Source organism: Meriones unguiculatus, chromosome 10 (genome assembly GCF_030254825.1).
Source record: "Meriones unguiculatus strain TT.TT164.6M chromosome 10, Bangor_MerUng_6.1, whole genome shotgun sequence".
Classification (NCBI taxonomy): Eukaryota; Metazoa; Chordata; class Mammalia; order Rodentia; family Muridae; genus Meriones; species Meriones unguiculatus.
Window position 1 is genome coordinate 87118580 of NC_083358.1, and position 20293 is coordinate 87138872.

Sequence of the window (20293 nt, forward strand, 5' to 3'; positions counted from 1 at the left end):
GGTAGGCTCCCATCCTGTTCCCTACCTCCCTATAGCTTCTGGTGTCTATCCTGTTTTCCCTTCTGAATGAGAATTAAGCATCTTCCTTAGGGTCCTCCTTATTTAACTTCTTTAGGTCTGCAGATTTTATTATGCTTATCCAATATTAAATGGCTAATATCTGTTTCTAAGTAAGTGTATATCATGCATGTCTTTCTGCTTCTGGGTTACCTCTCTCAGGGTGATCTTTTCTTATTCTAACCATTTGCCAGAAAATTTCCTATATTACATCTGCAACATGCTACACACATTTACTCATGATATTACAATGCTCAGCAATTTGTTTTTACATATAATCAGACAGAAACATAAACTATCAGAGAGGCAGATGGTAATTTAAATATGATTTGAAAATGCTGACAATGAACATTGATCTACTATAGATGAAAATATTCTTAGTTTACTTATATGTTTCATGAAGTTTATTGATACAGGCATGTTCAAAGATATAGTTCTAAAATATCTGGACCATGTATAGAAAAATGTGTAGCAAAAGTACTTTTTATGCTCCTGAAAACAGATATTTTAATGTATATACTGAAGGAGCAGTAGAGTCTCATAAAATTTTGCACAAGCAAAAGATTGTGTCATAATCCTGAGAGCTTATGAATTACAACAAGTCTTGTACTGATACAAAATAATGATATTCTTTCATTTTAGGAGAATAACTCACCTTGAGGAATAACTGCCAGGCTACAATTAATGGAAACACTGGAACCCAATATTTTTAATTTGTAAATATGTTTAATTCATATGGAATCATTTATCTTCATGTGTCAAATTAGTGCTTTATATATGTAATATATAATAGATATATAACTGTATCTTTGTTTCACTATTAAATATAAGAATGCGTGATCTCCCAAACATCTTTTTAATCTAAGATGTTGAAGTGTTAAACAGATTCTCACAAAAATGGGTGAAATGTGTCTCCAGGAATATTCCCTCACAGAATACAGAATTACAAACAACATATAAGAGAATGAGGGGGAAATGAAATATGAAGGAAAAATATGACAGTGACTAATACAATGCCAGCAGGTAATTTAACCTTGCTGTAAATCATTTTTCTTAGCTATCTAGTAGGGGAAAGGGATTACTCTAAATGCTCATGAAAGCCAAAGGAAGATACAGGGAAGATAATTGTTTTGTAAACATAGCACATATATTGACTAAAAGGATTAGCTCTGTGGCTCAGAGACAAAAACTCATCTCCATTGAAAGCTGACTTTATAGACGAGCTCTAAATAAAATTACTGCTAATACCTCTACACTCAGCCCAAGTAATGGACCTAAAATGGGAGAGAACTAAATACATGACTACAAGGAAGAAGTTTGGAATCGCACAGAACTTAATATTTTTAGGCTCCTCAGACAACATAAAAATGGTTGAATCTCAGAAAGGAGAGGAGAACCTCCCCTATTAGTGGACTTGGGGAGTGGCATGCAAGCAGAGGGAGGAGGGAGGGTAGGACTGGGAGGGGAGGAGGGAGGGGCTTATGGGGGGATGCAGAATGAATAAAGTGTAATTGATGAAAAAAAAATGGTTGAATCTCAAAACAAACATGTATGTACATATATATATATATCCATCATTTACTCATTTAAGTACACAAACACTGCATATTCATTTGGCTAGATGGTCTTTATGTATAATATGCATTAGCTAATAAATACCTACAGTTTCATTCCTTTAATTTAGCAGTCCTATAATATGTTAGTAAAACAACACTGTTTTTATAACTTTTGGCATAGATATACAAAAAAATTAGAAATAGTTTTGTCTTTAAATCACAGCTTTCTAATTTGTGCCATGTGTTTGCACTTTCACAGGGTCTTTAACTGGTCCCTGTTTAACAAGGTGGTACTGACGCTGGAAGCGGAATGGTAAGATGCATGGGACCAAGATGGGAGAGATGGTCTGTTCACTCTACAAGCATGAGAACATGAGTCCTAAACCCTAGAATCTACTTAAAAGCTAGGGTAACAGTGGTTTACAATATTGGGAAGCTGATCAAGGCCTTGCTGGCCAGCCAGTCTTGCTAAATCAGTGAGCTCTGGTTTCAGGGAGAGACCCTGTAAGGATACTCCTTACATCATCCTTTGGCCTACAGACACATGTGCACATGTACATTACATGGGGATGTGGTAGCTCAAGCATGTAATTGCAGTTCGGAGACTGTGATGTGAGATTCATATAAATCAAGGAAGTCTTGGGGTGCAGTGTGAGATCATACCTCAAAAATGGAAAAAGAAAAAGGAAGGGATGAAGGGATGGAGGGATGGAGGGATGGATGGAGAGAGGGATGAAGAGAGGAAGTGGGAAAGAGAGGAAGGCAAGGAGGAAAAGTGGGAAAGAAAGTGAATAAGAACCTAGAAAGAAAAACAGTATAATGATTTGATTAATTTTTGAAATACAGTATATGTAAAGTGGCATGTTTCTATTTTCATCATCATTATTTATTATAATTTATTCACTTAGCATCCCAGCTGTAGCCCCCTCCCTCATCTCCTTCGGGTCCCACCCCCATTCCCTTCCCCCTATCCCTTCCCCAGTCCACTGATAGGGGAATTCCTCCTCCCCTACTATCTGACCCTAGCCTATCAGGTCACATGAGGACAGTTGGGATCCTCTTTCCATGTGGCCAAGTAAGGCAACCTTGCCAGGAGGAGCTGATCAAAGAGCAGGCAACGAAGTTCATGCCTGTGACTGCCCCTGCTTCTCTTACTAGAGAACCTCCATGGAGACTGAGCTGCCCATGGGGTACATCCTAGCAGTCTAGGTCCTCTCCACGCATTGTCCTTGATTGAGTCATCAGTCTCAGCATGACCCCCTTTTCTTCTTTCCTTCCTTCCTTCCTTCCTTCCTTCCTTCCTTCCTTCCTTCCTTCCTTTCTTCCTTCCTTTCTTTCTTTTCTTCCTTCCTTCCTTCCTTCCTTCCTTCTTCCTTCTTTTCTTTTTTTTTTTTTTTTTGGCTCTGTTGGTCTCCCTGTGGAGCTCCTGTCCAGTCCAGTCCAGGACTTTCATCTTCCCCTTGTTTCATAAGATCCCCTGTACTTTGTCCAAAGTTTGGCTATGAGTCTCAGTGTCTGCTTCAATACCCTGCTAGGTTGAGAAACAGGCATGTTTATAGGTGGATATTTAATTGCAAAGGTGGTCTGTGTTACAAGAGACAGATAATTAAGAGAGATTTTCAAAAGGCTAGAGTAAACAATGTTCTTGCCACAGAGAAGGGGCATACCTTTCACAGAAGCAAGGCTTTTGTAGCTATCATAAAAATAATTAATTAAAAAGAAAACAGAATAAAACTAGGAGCTAATAGCTTTGGCACCTTGCACCCCAAGATCTTTGAGAGAGAGAATGAGAAAGAGAAAGAAAGAGAGAAAAGATCAGAGTATTCAAAATATGAACTCATTACACCAGAAATATTCTTTAAACATTCTTTGTGTCCATTATTGCTTGTTTATGAAATAAATGTGTATTAATTAGATTTCTGCAAGTGTGTCTTTAGGTGGTCCTATGGGTACATATGTGTGAAGGAATTGGAGCCCTGGGCCACAATACATATTCCAAGCAGATGTGTGAGCACATCACGGACATCACATGTGGCTTGAGTGTACAACTGATTCTCCATTGAACTTTAGGAGTAATAAACAAATGGAAATGCTTCCTTTTAGAGCTATGTGGTTAACTATTGTTAATTAGCAAACATTACACTGTTTCACCACATGCTTGTTACATAGTTAAAGTACAAGCCATATACATCTGACATAAAATTTATGTTCACTAATTCAGAGGCCTGATACCTATTTTTCACCTTGACTGTATATTGGTAATTTTATAAGCTATATTATTTAGTTAATATTTAAGCCAGTTTATTTTCTTGAATGACTAATTCAATTTCATGCAACACTGTAGAAACTGAGAGACTATAATTCATAACTCAGTGTTCTTCAGCCAGGTTATTACAAAAATTGGAGAATTTCACAGTGTTTTAGTTTGTGAGATACAATCACAAATTTTTGATACATTTCTCAAACAGTTCTTTGAATTTATTATAATGCATTTATTTCAATTCTTTTCCCAACCAAAGGTGAGTATAGTACAACCCATGTGTCTGTTGCAGCTGGCTGTATGGTTTTTGTTAAGACAGTTCTGTTGGCACATGGACCAATCTCTTTCCTACGGCTGTGGGAGCCTTGCTTGTCTGGAACCCAGGTATAGGAAGTAAATGGCTCTGGATGCTGACAATATAGCAGTGTTTTGTGTAGAATTGTCTGGTTACTTCTGTTTAGAACTATTTGTTACCTTGCCTGTCCACCAGAAGCAACAAATAAAAATAATACTGTAACTTACAATCTTCGCTGTTTGTCAGAATGAAACATTTGTGTGCATCCAGAGTAAATTACACATCAGAAATGGATATAGTGTATTATATTACATAGTAACTTAAAATACTGGACAAAAAAATGTCAACTTCCCATTCAGTGAGCCATGTTGATAGATGAAAAATGAGATGCTAATATCCAGAATTTACAAAAACCATAGGACTTAAGTGCCAGGGAAATAAAAGCACCAATCCATAAGTCGACCACTGAATTGAAGTTTTTAACAGAAGAACAACAAGTGGTCAAAAATTTACTTCATAGAGGTAGAGGATCCAGGCAGTCCTGGTGAGACTTACCAAGTTGTGAGCAGATGTTAATAGTGGAGAACTCCCCATTTCAGTGGACTAGGGGAAGGGGATGAGGGGAAGAGAGAGGGAGGGTAGGACTGGGGGAGTTGAGGGAGGGGACTGTAATAGGGATATATAATGAATAAATTGTGAAGAAAAAAATTTTAAAAATCAGTCAACGAGGAGATGAAATTGAGAGGGAAACAAGGATGGGGATCAGATGTGGGGAGAACACAGAAGGGGGGAGGTGAGAGGGTTAGGAACAAGAAGGGAAACTGGGGGGAAACATCTCTTTGTCAAGCTGGAAGCCTGCTCCTTGGAGGGCATGGGTGTGACTCTAGCTGAGACTCCTAACAGGCAGAGACATGGAAACTGAAGAGACCACCTCCTAGCCAGGTAGAACTAGGGGAAAATTACTCTAAGACAAAATCTGTGGTCCAAAACTTACCCTTCCTCTAAGATGAAGTACAGGGATAATGAGGGAACAAACAGTAATTGGCCCAACTTTAGACCCACCCCGGTAGAGATCCAGCCCCTGACACTAATTATGATACTTTGCTATGCTTTCAGACAGGAGCCTAATTTGACTATAGTCTGGGATGCTCCAGCCAGCAGCTGATAAGGCTACATAAGCCCTGTAGCCCTGCACAGGGCTGTGCAGGGTCCTGTGGAAGTGTTGGGGGACAGATGGAAGAACCCCTTCAGGGCTGCCTTGCCTGGCCTCAGGGAATGAAAATATGCTCAGTCCTGATGTGACTTGATATACTAGAGAAGGTTGATATGAGAGGAGCTCCCTTTTTCTCAGGGGAAAGGGAGAGGGGAAAAAAGGAAAAGAGGGGAAGGGACTGGGAAGAGAACAGGGAGGGGAGCACCCTTGGGATGTAAAGTAAATTTAAAAGGTAAAAATAAATTTAAAAAATAAATTAAAAAAAAAACAGTCAACCTCAGTACTCATCAGGGAAATACGAATGAAAAAACACTTTGATATTCCACCTTATTCCAACAGGAAGGCAATCATAAAAAAAAAAAACAGACAAATATTGGTGAGGATGTAGGGTAAGAGAAACCCTTATTCACTGCTGATGGGGTTGAAAATAATTTCAACAATTATGAAACTAAGTTCGGAGTTACTATAAAATTAAAATAGAAAAATTAAAAATAGAAGAACTACTATATAAGCCAGCTATAAAACTCCTGGGGAGATACACAGAGGGCTCCATATGTTGCCAAAGCGATGTTTGCACCCCAGTGTTTACTGTGGTTCTACTCACTATAGCAAGGAAGTGAACGGAACCGAGTCCATCAACAAACACGTAGATAATAAAATACACGTGTATGAATGAAATACTTAAACTCTAAAGAAGAATGAAGTCACAAAATTCCAGGAAAATAAGTGGAGTTAGAGTGCACAACATTAAGGGAGGCTATTATATACATGGTATATTTAGGTATAGTTTATATATACCCACATACACATTATATATAATTATATATATAATTATATACATATATATATATAATGTATATGTGGGTATAGTGCAGCATGTATAGAAAACAAAAAAGGGTAAAGCTGGATGATGAGGGGCAGATACAGGTGAGAGTTGTATGAATCATCAACGAGGACCTAAAGTCCACTATTTTTCTAGTGCTAACTCTGACATACATTTGTTTTTTTAATTTTTATTTTTCCTGCTGGATACCTGCATGAAAATGTAATTTACAGTAGAAGTGTAAAATACAAGAGGAACCTCTATGGCTTCTAAATGGCAACTCTAGTTATATAAAAAACTCACTGAGATGGGTAGGTTTTGGGTCTAGGCAAGAGCCTCTGGGTGAGCCTATGTTTATCTAGTTGTGTAGTGCTTTTGAATTTCAAGTTATTTATAGTAAAGTCAATTTTACTTTTAGAAAGTCGAACTGAAAAAAGGAAAAAATAAATGACAGGCTGACAGAGGTGTCAATGTAAATGGTCCATAAGACATGACGTGGGGAACTGTGGAAGCCAGCTATTGCATCTTAGCACAATATGAAATGCATCCAGATTGATGAAAATGGCTCTTTTTTAAAAGCCAATGTGTTCCTAAACAATAGTCTATTATCTATAAAGCCATTCTATTATTCTCCTTAAGTTGTAGAAGATGCCAAATATAATTACGAAATACATATTCAAAACATGTAAACCACTAATTTTCCACTTGTAAAAGCCTGATTCAAAAAGCAATTTACTTTATGGTTTACTTAAGCTCAGTAACTACATTAAAATATGATAGTATATACACAACAGCTTGTTAACAAGATTATCAAAACATTAAAATCATAATGCGCCACTTCAATTATGGATACTTAAAATTAGAGCTAATCCTCACAGTACCAATTTTTATCTCCTAAATAATTTTAGCTATTAGCTGCTCATTCAAATTCTGTATCAGGGATGATCAGCATTCCAGAGGAAGAACTTTTCTCCACAAGAGCTGCCTCCTCCTCCCCCCCCATTGAGAACCTGCCCAGCAGTTTCCAACTTTCCTAATGTTGTCATACTTGAATGCAGTTTCTTATTTCATTGTGAATCCCAACTATAAAGTTGCTTTTGTTGCTACTTCTGAACTGTAATTTTGCTACTGTTATGAACTCTAATGTAAATATCTGTGCTTTCTGAGAATCTTGTGACCCCTGTGAAAGAGACCCAAATTTGGGGGTAGCATCCCAGAGTTGAGAACTAGAGCTCTAGACTTTAAGAAGTAGTCTTTGAGAAGGACAAGGAAACACAATCCTTTTCATGAACTTTGCCTAGGTTTCTGCTGATGCTTTTGGCAGTAGAGTCATTTCAATAAGTTATCCTGACAGTGTTGTCAATCTAAATGTATCTAATTGGTCATAAAAGGTATTAACTATAGTGAGGGATTATTTTGTTATGCTTTTATAAAAACGCTGTTCTTAAACAAGCAGTGCTTAGAAGACAGTAGTCACAGCAAGTTGAACACACCTATTCCTGTGTCAGTGACTATAACAAAGGGCTTTACAAACAAATGAGTGACCCTACTCTTGATTTACTTTTCAAAGAACTTCTGACTGGTAATTATATAATCAATATTCCTCATATTGGACTCCTAATTAAAATTTAAAGTAGTGAAAATAATGCTATACTAAAAATATTTAAAATTTATATTCAGGGGCTAGAGAAATGGTTTGGTGGTTGTCTTTCTCCATTGGCAGAGGCCTGGACCACTGCTCCTGGATGGAGAACAGAATGTAAATTCCTGGATCTCAGGACCAGCTAGAGCACTGTAGGGTGAGGCTCATGGGCTAGGCCAGCATGAGTGTACGCATACACTCATCCAGCCAGCCAGCATGTTTATTTGAAATCATGGATTTATAAGCCTTGGGCAATGGAAGGGGTTTTGAGGGTGAATGTGTTTGATTCCTAGGGGTCAGGCATGCCAGGGATGCTTGATTTACATGTCCTGGTACAATGTCTCATTTTCCATTCAGTAGCATGGTCCTATCACAAGAAGAACACAGTACTTGATTAACCTATAGGTGGGGGAACTCCAAGTACAATTGAAGGTCACTGCTGAAAACTAAGATCTCTTTAGCAGGGTGGGACATTTCCAGGAATTCCCAGTTACAGGCTGGACTGATTTTATCAGGAAAGGTTCCAGCCTGTAATCTTCCCTGAGGACTGTGCAACCCTCCTTACCAATGTAAGGCAGGAAACACACACAGACTCACAAACACTCAGGACAGGACTCTCCACTGTGAAAAGGGAGTCTGTCACAATAGACTGAGCTCAGTTGGCATCCAGATACATCAGACTTCCACTGAGTCCAGCAGAGCTCCATAATCAAGGACCAGGGTTTGATGTCTGGCACCTAAATGGCAACCCACAACCATTTGTAACTCCAGCTATGGAATATTTGATGTCCTCCTCTGGATTCTACTGGCCCTGCAAGTACACATGGCTATAAAAATCTGCAAGGCAAAGATTACATTCATATAAAATAAAACTAAATTTTAAAATGTATACACAGTAGAGACCAAATCCAGATGTGCTATTGCTGGGCATATTAATGATTTTAATAAACATCAGTATTACAATACAACACTTTCTTCTATTCCCCCTGAATGGTAAATATTAATCAAGCCATCTGAAATTGCTTTCAGTCTCCCCAACAAAGCTGAGTGAATAAAATGCCATAGTGTTATGGGGGGATACAAAGTGAATAAACTGTAACTAATAAAATAAAATTTTAGAAAAAAAGCCATAGTGTTCATGTACATGGCAAGCAGGCGATAAAGAGCATGTGTTTGTACATGAGCATTGTGTGGGCATGCAAGAATATTTACATGATGTAGCTAACATTGAATTAATTACCTGTGTTGCATCATTCCATGGGGTTAACTTTATGTGTTTGCCAACCAGATGCCAATGATCTTATTACAGCAAACACATCCTTACCTACAAATACAGTGGCAATGCAGTTTTAGATGCTAAGATTCCAGAGAGTCTGGAGATAGTCAGCATGAGTTCTGTCTTTGAAAGACAGAAGCCAAGGACCTTTATCCTGGAAGTACCTATTTCTTTATAACCGATGGTCACAATGAAGTTCCAAGAACAGACTCCCCCACTCTGCTGACTTGGGGGAGAAGTTTTAGTGAGGTTCTCCTGATGCAGCCAACAAAAGAATGTTTGGGGAAAATATCATTAATATAGTATCAAATATTAATTAAAACAGAAGAGCACCGGCATTCTAACTATGAATATAATTACGAGCTTTTTACGTTCTTCAGTGCATACACATGCCTGAATATTTCTGATTGCAAACGTGTTATATATTTATTCCTGAAAATGCTGAAGAGAAATATGATACAGTGTTAAACCTTCTAAAGTCAAAGACAGCATCATATAATACGTTCAGAATTTTAAAGAGGAAAATTTCCTTCCTTTCCATGTTGTTTGAACAACCTACCAATTTCATTACAAACACTTTGTTAAGCCTTTCTCATTTATTTTGTATTGTTTTTGAACCTCACTTCAAACTTTTGTGGTTTTCTAGTCATTTACTACATTTTGTAATTTTCTACTCTCAGATATTTTAATTTTTTTAAAATTATCATAAAATAATTTTATAGAATTTAGTTGTGTGCCTACATCCGCAATGCACATATGGAAAAACAGACAGGAATTCTAAATCCTTACATGCTGTCATACTGCAAGTTTTCTTTGACTTGGAGGAGGTATTATATATAGATACATTGTATATATACTCTGTAAGCACAAAACCTAATACATAATTGCACATATACATGTACCCTTGGGTATATGAATGTTTATCCCCAAATCAATGAAAAATAGGACAAGGATAATAATATTATTTGATGAACAAAATTTTTCAATAAGATAATCTTTGCTCACATTATGGAGGAGAGTCAGTTAAAGAAATTCTGATTTCATAAGGGACACAACAAATAGATAAAGCAGTACTTAAGTCCAACTAGACAGTGAAATAATTTATACATCAGGTGGCAACAGCCCTTACCAACACACGATATAGGTGGGGGCTTGGGAAAATTGAGGACATGCTTAGGTTCCTACATTGAAACAAGACTGGAATCCTGAATAGTCTCTCCTTGTTTTCAGATAGCCTCTGGACTTCAACCTTCCTATGTGAAGTTTAGATTATTATTTCTATTCCTGCCACCTCTAATAATCTCAGTCAAAAGTAAAGAATCAAGCACATTACAGCAATTTTAACCTTTTGATTCAAATAACAAGTAGATTGATTATATCTCCTAGAAATCACTCTCTCTAAGTAGACATGGTTAGAAGATATTTTTGGCTCTGCGTCTACGCTGAGTTTCCCTTGTACCTTCAAATTCTATTACACACACCGGAAAAAAAGCCAGCAAACATAAATTGTACAACTCAACACCTCCACCTAGTGACAAGAATCTCAACACGTGATGAAGCCAAGCAAGGAGGAAAGGACTGGGGTCCTGATCCTGGCAGCTCCTCTACAGAATAGAGACCCAGAAACAGCAACCCTCACCTGATAGCCTTCTCCTTAAACCACTGGGAAGATCAGTTCTCCGGTTAGTGTCTCCTAGAGCTACATCCTTAAACTCAACCAATTTACATTTCTGCAGTCATTAAGTCCCTGCTCATGGTTTCCAAAGCATTTTACTTTTTTTTGTTTGTTTTGTTTTTTGTAATTATATTTTTTTCTTTTTCTTTTTTTCTTTTTATTATTAGTTACATTTTATTAACTCTGTATCCCAGCTATATCCCGCTCTCTCATTCCCTCCCAATCCCACCCTCCTCCCTCATCTCCTCCCTGGCCCTTTCCAAGTCCAGTGACAGGGTAGGACCTCCTCCCCTTTCATCTGACCCTGTTTTATCAGGTATCTTCAGGACTTTTGTTTTTCTTTAATGAAAAATACTATATTCTACGTCACATTATTTTGCAGAATGAACTTCTCCATTTCCCAAGTTATTCAGTCCTAATATCTATCATTTCCATGTATCAACCACCTGGTACTCATTGTTCAGTTCTGCCTCTGGGATGGCGAGGAGACACATGTGGAGGAGAGCCTCACCTTTCCCCTTATCCTCAGACTTCATTACAGGGTCCAAGGCAGGCACCAAATATTAAAGCACAGAAATCAAATCACCTCGGAGTGCTGAGAGGGCCGAATCAGCTGAGATAAGCAGAAAGTACTATGAAGGGAAGGCAAGAAGTTATTCCTAATATTATCATACAGTGGACCAAAGGCTTGAACTGGAGAACATGTCTTTTTTTTTAATGTTTATATGGCTGTCTTTAATGTCACCATTTTTACAAATCTTGTAGATTTCCACAGACAAGGAACACTCAGATGGGTGATATATCAATATATATCATCCCTTCACTATTTTACATATGAAGACTACAGTGAAATTTCTGAATCAGTTTCAGAAATGTGTGACAGAAGAAATTATTTTAAGCAAGTATTTCATGCTATGAAAAGAAAACAAAGTTTACAAACATTGGAAACTTTGATATCTTATTCTTATGAATTCTTATAAATTAAAAATTATTCCCTTCTGGTATTCTCATGCCTCACATCAACTCTATGAGTTTTTCAATCTTATTGTGCCAAAAAAAGGTAAAATAAACTGTTATTATGGCTGATTTCACGATTAAATCATTCAATTGGATCAAAGTTATATTTCATTAATTAAAAATTATTCAGATTTTCTATGATTTTATGATTTCTTCATAATGTATTTATAGATGGTAAATTAATACAAAAGGTTATGTTTATTTTCAGGCTCTTTAAGGTGGAAATTGAGACTTCATTCCTCAATGAATCGGTAAACTCCAGTCTTCATGGCCTCTGAAAATGTGAGAATGGCTGTCTTAAGATGCAGAACTCCTCTCACTGTCCTACAGTAATAGCCACTTGCAAGAAATGTGTATACATTTTTCACAATTTATACATTTGTATGGCAGACCAAAACATGCTCTGAATATTTTTTAGAATCTCAATCACACTTTTCTAGTGGTGTACCAAGTTTGTCTTTTTAATCTGCTATACAGGTTGCAGTATGGTTAATGGAAGTCTTTAAATTTTGCTGATATTTTGCCTTTTATAGGAGATTTTTTAAATCTAATCAAAGCTTAGTGATTATTTTCAATGATATTTCATTTATTATGTTCACTTGTCAAACCTTAAAAATATGGTGCTGTCCAGAATCCAGTCCATAGCTAGAATCTGGTCTTTATCTTTTTATTTCATTTAACTCTTTAATATTTGTGAAGATTGCTTTGGCCATTTGAGATGAGAATATGAAGTGGTTTTTGCTTTAAAACAATAAAAGTTGATAGCATTTATTAACTAATTCAACATGCCCTGAATGACTTGGGTCCATTATCTGAGCAACTTCAATAGATCTTTATAGGAAATACTGTCAGTGATAGCTACCGACTGACTGTAAGCCTATGAACTACATTTACTTTGAAGACAATCCAGCTCATTAATTGTCTTCTTCACAATAACTATATTGAGAGCTTATCTTTTTTTAGTGCTGAAGATTGAACCCAGGGCCTCACACATACTAGGTGAGTCCTGTTCCACAGAGCTACCTTCCTAACCTCTTTTACTATTTCTTAGAGGTTTTTGTTGGCTTGTTTGGTTGGTTGGTTGGGGTTTTAGTTAGTTAGTTAGTTAGTTAGTTAGTTAGTTTGTTTGTTTGTTTGTTTTCGTGGTTGATCCTCAGGCTATTTAGAAACAAATAAAAATTTCAAGAATAACAGTCATTTTGTCTCTTCTATAGAAACCCACACCCATTACCTTGGGTTTTACACCTGTTGTTGTTGTGAATAGACCTTTTGAGTCATCTTCATAGGAAAGAGAGCACAGCCATGTTTGATGAGCATGACCTTGGTCTTGCCTCACAGTGGTCTGCCTGTTTTTCGGCTGGAACTTTATCACTGTGAGTGCACCACACGTTGCTGTATCAATATAAAACCTTCCATGTAGTAAAGTACCATCCAAACCATCATTATATGAATTCTTTAGGTAAACTATTTAAATAGAGATAACGATTAAGTCCACTGTTCCAACAAATTGGCCACTTCTGGGGACCTCAGGAGCTGGCCACTCTCACACTGATAGGCACAGACAACTCTACCATCACAGTGTTTGGCAAAACCCTGCTCTGACTGTCTCTATAGTCCACTGGATGTAGACAGGGACAGTCCTACTATAAGCTTTTCTTCTCACAGGCTACATATTACAGCCAAACTTCTCTCTGCTGAAGGTAGTTAATTTAGTTCTAAAGTCCTTCATTTTTTAATATACATTTTTTTATATTCAGTTTTTTTAAAGGTTAACATCAGAGTTTCATTCCTGGTTTTACTCTCTTATTTGATGAGCTACTCCTGAAAATTCAAAACCTTTCCTTGGCTACTGACATCAAAGTACTAACAAACTACAAATGCACACATCACCTTCACTGTTTGTCCGGTACTGTGGGATTATATTTTTCCTGTGCCAACTGCACATTCCATACAGGGTAATTCTCACTATTTCCAGTGCATCTGAAGAGAAAAATCATTTTCTTATAGTCCTTTATCGTCTTCCCTCTCTCACTTACTACACTTACTCAATGTGTTATTTAGCCAGAATATTCCCTAGAGAAGATTGTAGTTCATATTGTTTTTGGCCAAGGGAATCTGTACAAGAATCCCTGACAGAATTGAAACAATTCATGAAATGATAAAGGGGAAAATCAAGATGCATATCAAAGATTAGCCAGGCAGTAGGATGAGGACACACAGGGCTGAGCAGAGGCTGAATCCTCTCTTAAGTATACAGAGGCAGAAGCTTAGCAGAACAGAAGGGTCCAACACAGGAGACAGGGCTCAGGACAGGAGACAAGGTCAATCTGCCAACTCCACCCAGGTCTGCTTTAGTTGTCTCCCGAGCCCCTGGCCCCCACTCCATTTTCTAAACATTCTCAGGACAAGAGTACACCTATGGACACTGGACATCACAGAGGAGCTGGTGAAAAGATGAACTGGTGAGAGACGAGGATGCTTCTACCGCCAAGCTAAGCCACGGCAGAGCGTAGAGAAAGGAGCTCCTGCGTGGAACCAGCGTGGAACTCAGGTTTGCAGCACGGAGATCCGATCTTCCTAGCTTTCACTTCCACTGACTAGCTAGCTCACTGAAGGCAGAAACTGTATCCCCATATCTATAATAATCATCACCTGGTGTGTTGTAGAAGTGAAGGTAATATTTTTTAAAGAGGCAAAGGACGATTTCTATTTCTATGTGGCACTTCCCTTCCCCCGCCCCGCACTCCAACTCCATAGAGCAATAACTTTACCTTTACAGTTTTATTATACTCGATCTTATTCGTAGTACCCTAAAAATCCTAAAAAGAAAATTTATCCCTTGAAATAATTTAAATTGTTTTCACACAACACTACATTCTGTATAAAGTTGACCTGCATCATATACTAACAAAAATATTTTTACTGAGCCTCCTGATTTCAGTCCCTTTTTGCTAAATGAGGCTTCTCTAAGATTTTCCTACTTGTTCCCTGCTGTCCCAAACTTTCTCTGAAATCCTGGCGCTCTCATTATCCCAGTGAAACTCTGCTCCATTTCTACTTATGAATTCATGACAAAGGAGAAACCTATTATTGATCAAAAAGTCAATCTCCATGTATGGTTGTGATTTAAAAAAAAAAAAATGCTTACCATCACAGCCTTATTGTTTTAAAGCAAAACTTCACCCTTGAGTGGCATTTTCTTCACTTTATACTATTCTCTTTACCTGCAACAGTGTCTTTTGGCCTCAGTGACCTTCTACACCTGTCTATACTGGTGATGGCGATGGTCCAGCCATCCTTCATATAAGAAAGAACTGATCACAGATGAGAGAGCAATGCACTCTTCTTGAATTATCTGAATCACACTGTCCTCTCTTCTGTCTAGAACTTTTCATACAAAAGAATGCACCTTTGGTGTATTAAAAACAGAAGGTGCCCGTGGAGAATATGCTTGCACGATCTAATGCTGCTGGTTGCTAAATTATGTCACTGCATTTAGTGAGTCCAGACATTAGTATGTGTGTGAATGTGTATGCGAACACATAAAATATTCAGCCTAAGTAAACAAGTGCATTTCACCACCAGGTGATTAAATTCGGAATTAAATTATCTGGGCTGCTGCCCTACTCATTGCATGGGTGGCCAGAGGTCACTCCAACTAGGTGATTAATGCTGTTTCCCCACCCCCATCTGTTCATTCCTACTTCTTCTTTATAGGCAGTATCTCCCAGGATGTTCTAAAATAGTATTTATTTTTTTTTTAAGCTGGCAGAAATTAATAATCTTTTTTTTTTTAAATCGGTGGTCCTCCTAAAATTCGACTTGTTTTTTTTCTCGAGGACAGAGCTCCTGCGTGGCTCTCCAGCCCTCCCGCCCATTATGTTCCCCTCATTCACATCCACATCCATTCACATAGCCCTTTCAATTCTCTCTGTGTTTTGGTGTTCAGTTCTTTTATTCAAAAGCATGAGAGCTGGCATCCTCTTTGTCTTCCTGTTTGTCTATGTGTTTATTTCAAGATGAATAGAAATTAAATTGCCAAAATAATTGGTTTCTAAATAGATATGAGTATGCACATTTCACATATGCAAAATTATAATATAAGCTCTATATAAATGACATGTTCAATTTATAGCACTGTGGTAGTGTGGTAGTTTTCAATAAGGAATAAAGAACATATTTAAAGACAGGAATTCATTCATAATTTTTGTCCTAGACTTTCCTATGGTAAATTTTATTTTTAATTTTTAATTGCCAATTATTTTCAATAAGTTAAACTTTCTTAGAATGTCCCTGTATTATACAGAAACAAATTCTCTATTGTGTACTCAGTTTTATTTTTCCATCTTTTTTATTAGTAAAGACATTAACAATAAAATAGGTTCCCTTGCTCCAGCGGGTAATTTCTCTTCCACACTAGTAATATATTATTCCCCTTTTTGTGACATCATAATCATCTATACAGAAGTACCATGTATCTTTGTGTAGAAGCTACTGTTTCCATTAAATTTAATTACCTCCCCCTGTGGTTTTAAATAGAAGTGGCTTCAAAATGAGGGCAGCTTCTATTAAATTTAATTACTTTCTCCCGCTGCTTGCCTGGTAAAAAGGGAGGCTGCTAAATGAGAGTGGCTTCTAAACTAAAGTATATGGTAGGTAGCTATGTGCAAGAAATAACAAAACCGTGTTTAAACCAGCAGCTGGTCTTGTTGGATTTCCTGTCTCCCATATTTTAACTTTTTGTATCTTAAAAACCATTTAAAGTAAATGAGCATTAAGATAATTTTAAAGTAACGTTAGTTTTATGAGTAAAACAAAGAAGCACCATTTCATCGCACGGATGCAGCAGAGTATGCCGCTGAAGGTTTCACGCTGGCAACTTTTAGGGCTAGTGTTGTTTGTGACTTCCTTGTTCTAAGGATAATGAGCTTATTACTCAGACATTGTTAGTGTCTAGTTAGATTTTTCTTTGATTTTTGATCAAATGAATTTAAAGGATATTTCATTAAAGGTTATTAAAAAGATATCAAGGCTGGAGTAATTTTTGAAAAAATAAAAATAGTAATGTTAAGAGGTGAAAAAAAAAAAAAGCCCAAACAGGCTACTTACAGGGCTTTACACCCAAAGGGAAGTGGTTCTATGCTTTGAAATAGTGAGAGAATGTAAGTCACTTTTAAAATATTTTTAATCCTATAAAATAAAGCAGAAGATGAAATTTTAAGTACCCCATTTCAAATTAAATATTAATTAGGAAATGGCACTCTGCTAGACTACCTTACACAATGTTTACTTTGTACTCACAGGCAGAATTTAGGTGGACAATATTTTCATTCAATCGCACAATTTAGTATAAATATAAAACAAGACACCCCGTAAGCATTTTAAGTAACAAATTAAACATTTACATTTTTTACTGTGCACTGAGGCTTAACATTTATGCAGCTTCAAAACCAAAGTACAGCCTCAAGGGAAGTCTCTCCACTGCCAAATTAATACCTTAGAGAACAGAGCTGAATGGTGGCAATGAACTCATTTGTTCCCCCAATAATGAAGAATGACTTTTTCTTTACCACATCTGTGACTGTTGCTATGGTGACCCAGACTTACCTCATTGCTTCTCGGAGAGCGCCTCGTTCACCAAGAGTAGTGTGCTTGATGTCATCAAAATTATTCTCCAGCTTCTCACAGGTCTACAACACATTAAAACACCAAATTAATTCCCCGTATCCCCCCAAAATTACATCTATGCAGTTATGTAAAAATATAATCAATTGTATTGATCACAGGCTCATGAAAAATAGGCACACTGCTTTAATTGGGTGGGATTCATTAAAATCGACAGTGAAATTCAACAGCCACAAACTCACGACTCTTATGATGCAGCTGCAGGAGAAATCTTTTCATCATACTTTTTTTTTTTTTCAAAATAGGTGTTAGAAAAAAAAAAAAAAAGAGTGTCACACAAAACTAGCCAAACTGCCAGGATTTTTCAGAATGGCAATTACTTTCCTAAAATAATCACAAATTCATTAAAGCCAATGTAAATTTAAAAGAGAAAAATCAGTAAAAGTAAGTTCAAAATCACATTGATACGTGCGTATAATAATGATCTGTTTCAATATTAGTTAGTGGGTAGCGAAATTGAAACAGCCAAAGTAGGATAAAAGTGCTGCATATTTTAATCAAAATTTAGAATCATATCTTTATGTAGTATACTTTTAATTGTATGTATGAATCCACATATTTTTATTTCAAAATAAATTAGCCTGATTGTTCTGATATCAAATCTCTGAGAGGTATTAAATCAAGAACACACACCTCAGGCAATTTAAACCTCATAAATGTTTCTACTAAGGAGTGACTACACTAGTACTCAAACATTGGAGTTTCCAAAAGTAAATTTAAGCTTTAAAGTACAATTCTTACTTAAATGGTACACTGTAGACCAACAACTGTACAACCTAATAAGTTTTAAGAACATATAAATGATGTCAAAATTTAGTCTAAAAGCATGTTTATTTAAATGAATTCACACATTTAGGTAACAACAGAGGAGTTTTTGGCTTTTGCTTTTGTTAATAAAATTTGACACAAAATGTCTATTGTATTATTTCTATTCCCAACTTATAAATAAAAATGCTGGTTTTCAGAATACCACAGAACTTAGATTATTGATTTCCAATGTACAAGAGTTAATTATTTTCCAACCCACTAGTATACAGTTCATCATTTTTACCATAGTTCTTCTGTTTTAACTAGCTGATGTTAAGAAAAATATCATCTTAATGCATAATCAAATTATTACAGATGGAAAATTTCTAGAGTAATTTAAATTCTGAATTCCTTGACAATAAGCTAAAGTGATTTGTAGAACTATGCATTGGAAAATTTTTATGCTTTGGATTAGGATTTTTCACATTTTTAGGGTTCTCACAAAAATGTATATTTAATGATGCTCTATTTATTTTATTTTGTAATATATGGTTTTACACACACACACACACACACATATTTCATGGCCTATTCATTCGAGATGTTCTTTAAAGTCAGAAAAGCCCATTTCAGTATTTTTCAGGAAGTTTTGCAATTGTATATTTCATCTTTTAATAATCAATGCCTGTGAGACTATATTTATATGGTATAAGCCAGGAAATCACATCATATAGTTATCAATGAAGTATTTCCATTTCCCTTGAATACCATCTATCATTTGGATTATTTACCTATAATTAAGTTTCAGTGCCTACAGAATCTGTTTTTAAATTTTATTCTGATCAATTGATCAATTTTCCATACTTGTGCTAGTACCTCACATATTAATTATAATTATATCCACAATATAATAAATAAGTTATTTCTACAAATAAATGTAGGAAGATAAGTGGAAAAAATAAAAATAGTGCATGAACAATCAATCTTTCTTTTTCTTCAATAATTGAACAAAAGATTTTCTTATTTTACTTATTTATCACAATTTATTAACTTTGTATCCCCACTGTAGTCCCCTTCCTCTTCTCCTCCTATTTCAATCCACCCTCCTTCTTCTCCTTCTATGCCCTTTCCCTATTCCCCTGGTGGGGAGGACCTCCTCCCCTTTTATCTGACCCTAGCCTATCAGATTTCATGAAGGTTGGCTGCATCTCATCTCTCTCTGTAACCTGGCAAGGGGGGCCCCCACCAGGGGGAGGTTAACAAGAGCAGACCACTGAGTTCACTGCAGAGAAAACCCCTGATCCCCTTACTAGTGAACCCACTTGGAAATTTGCATCCTATGGACTTCCTCTGAGCTGGAGGTATAGGTCCCTTCCATGCATTGACCTAGGTTGGAGTATCAGTCTCTGGAGGACTCCCTGGGCCCTTTTTTTTTTTTTTTTTTTTTTTTTTTGGAGCGTTCTTGTCCCCTCCAGGTCTTTCTATCTCCCTTTTCTTTCTTAAGGTTTCCTGCACTTTGCACAAAGTTTGGCTCTGAGTCTCAGTATCTCCTTTGATACCCTGATGTGTAGAGTCTTTCCAAAGTCCCCAGTGGAAGCTTTCTGTCCTGCTCCTTCTCTTCTCCTACTTCCAATGTTTATCCTGTTTGCCCTCCGGAGTGAGGTTTCAGCCTCTTTCCTAGAGTCTTCCTTGTTGTTTAGCTTCTTTAGGTATATAGATTTTAGTATGTTTATCCTATATTATGTGGCTAATACCTACTTATAAGTGAGTATATATCATATGTGTCTTTCTGCTTCTGGGTTATCACTCAGGATGATATTTTCCACTTCTCACCATTTGTCTGCAAATTTCATTATTTCTTTCTTTTTATTTGCTGGATCAACATTCAATAAATGGGATTTCATGTAACTGAAAATCTTCTGTAAAGCAAAGGACACTGTCATCTGAACAAAACAGTGAACAGACTAGGAAAAGATCTTCACCAACCCTACATCTGACAGAAGACTAATATCCAGAATATATAAAGAACTGAAGAAGTTAAAACCCA

General features: G+C 36.7%; 1 protein-coding gene across 4 annotated transcripts in view; it reads right to left on the bottom strand.

Annotated features, from left to right (window-relative positions):
- The window catches only part of Dpyd (dihydropyrimidine dehydrogenase), a 925939-nt gene that overhangs the window by 785936 nt on the left and 119710 nt on the right, over positions 1–20293 (bottom strand). For all 4 annotated transcript variants that reach the window (XM_060392818.1, XM_060392819.1, XM_060392817.1 and 1 more), the window contains exon 3: positions 17422–17504. In XM_060392818.1, coding sequence (XP_060248801.1) covers positions 17422–17504 — 83 coding nt within the window. The remainder of the gene's footprint in view (positions 1–17421; positions 17505–20293) is intronic.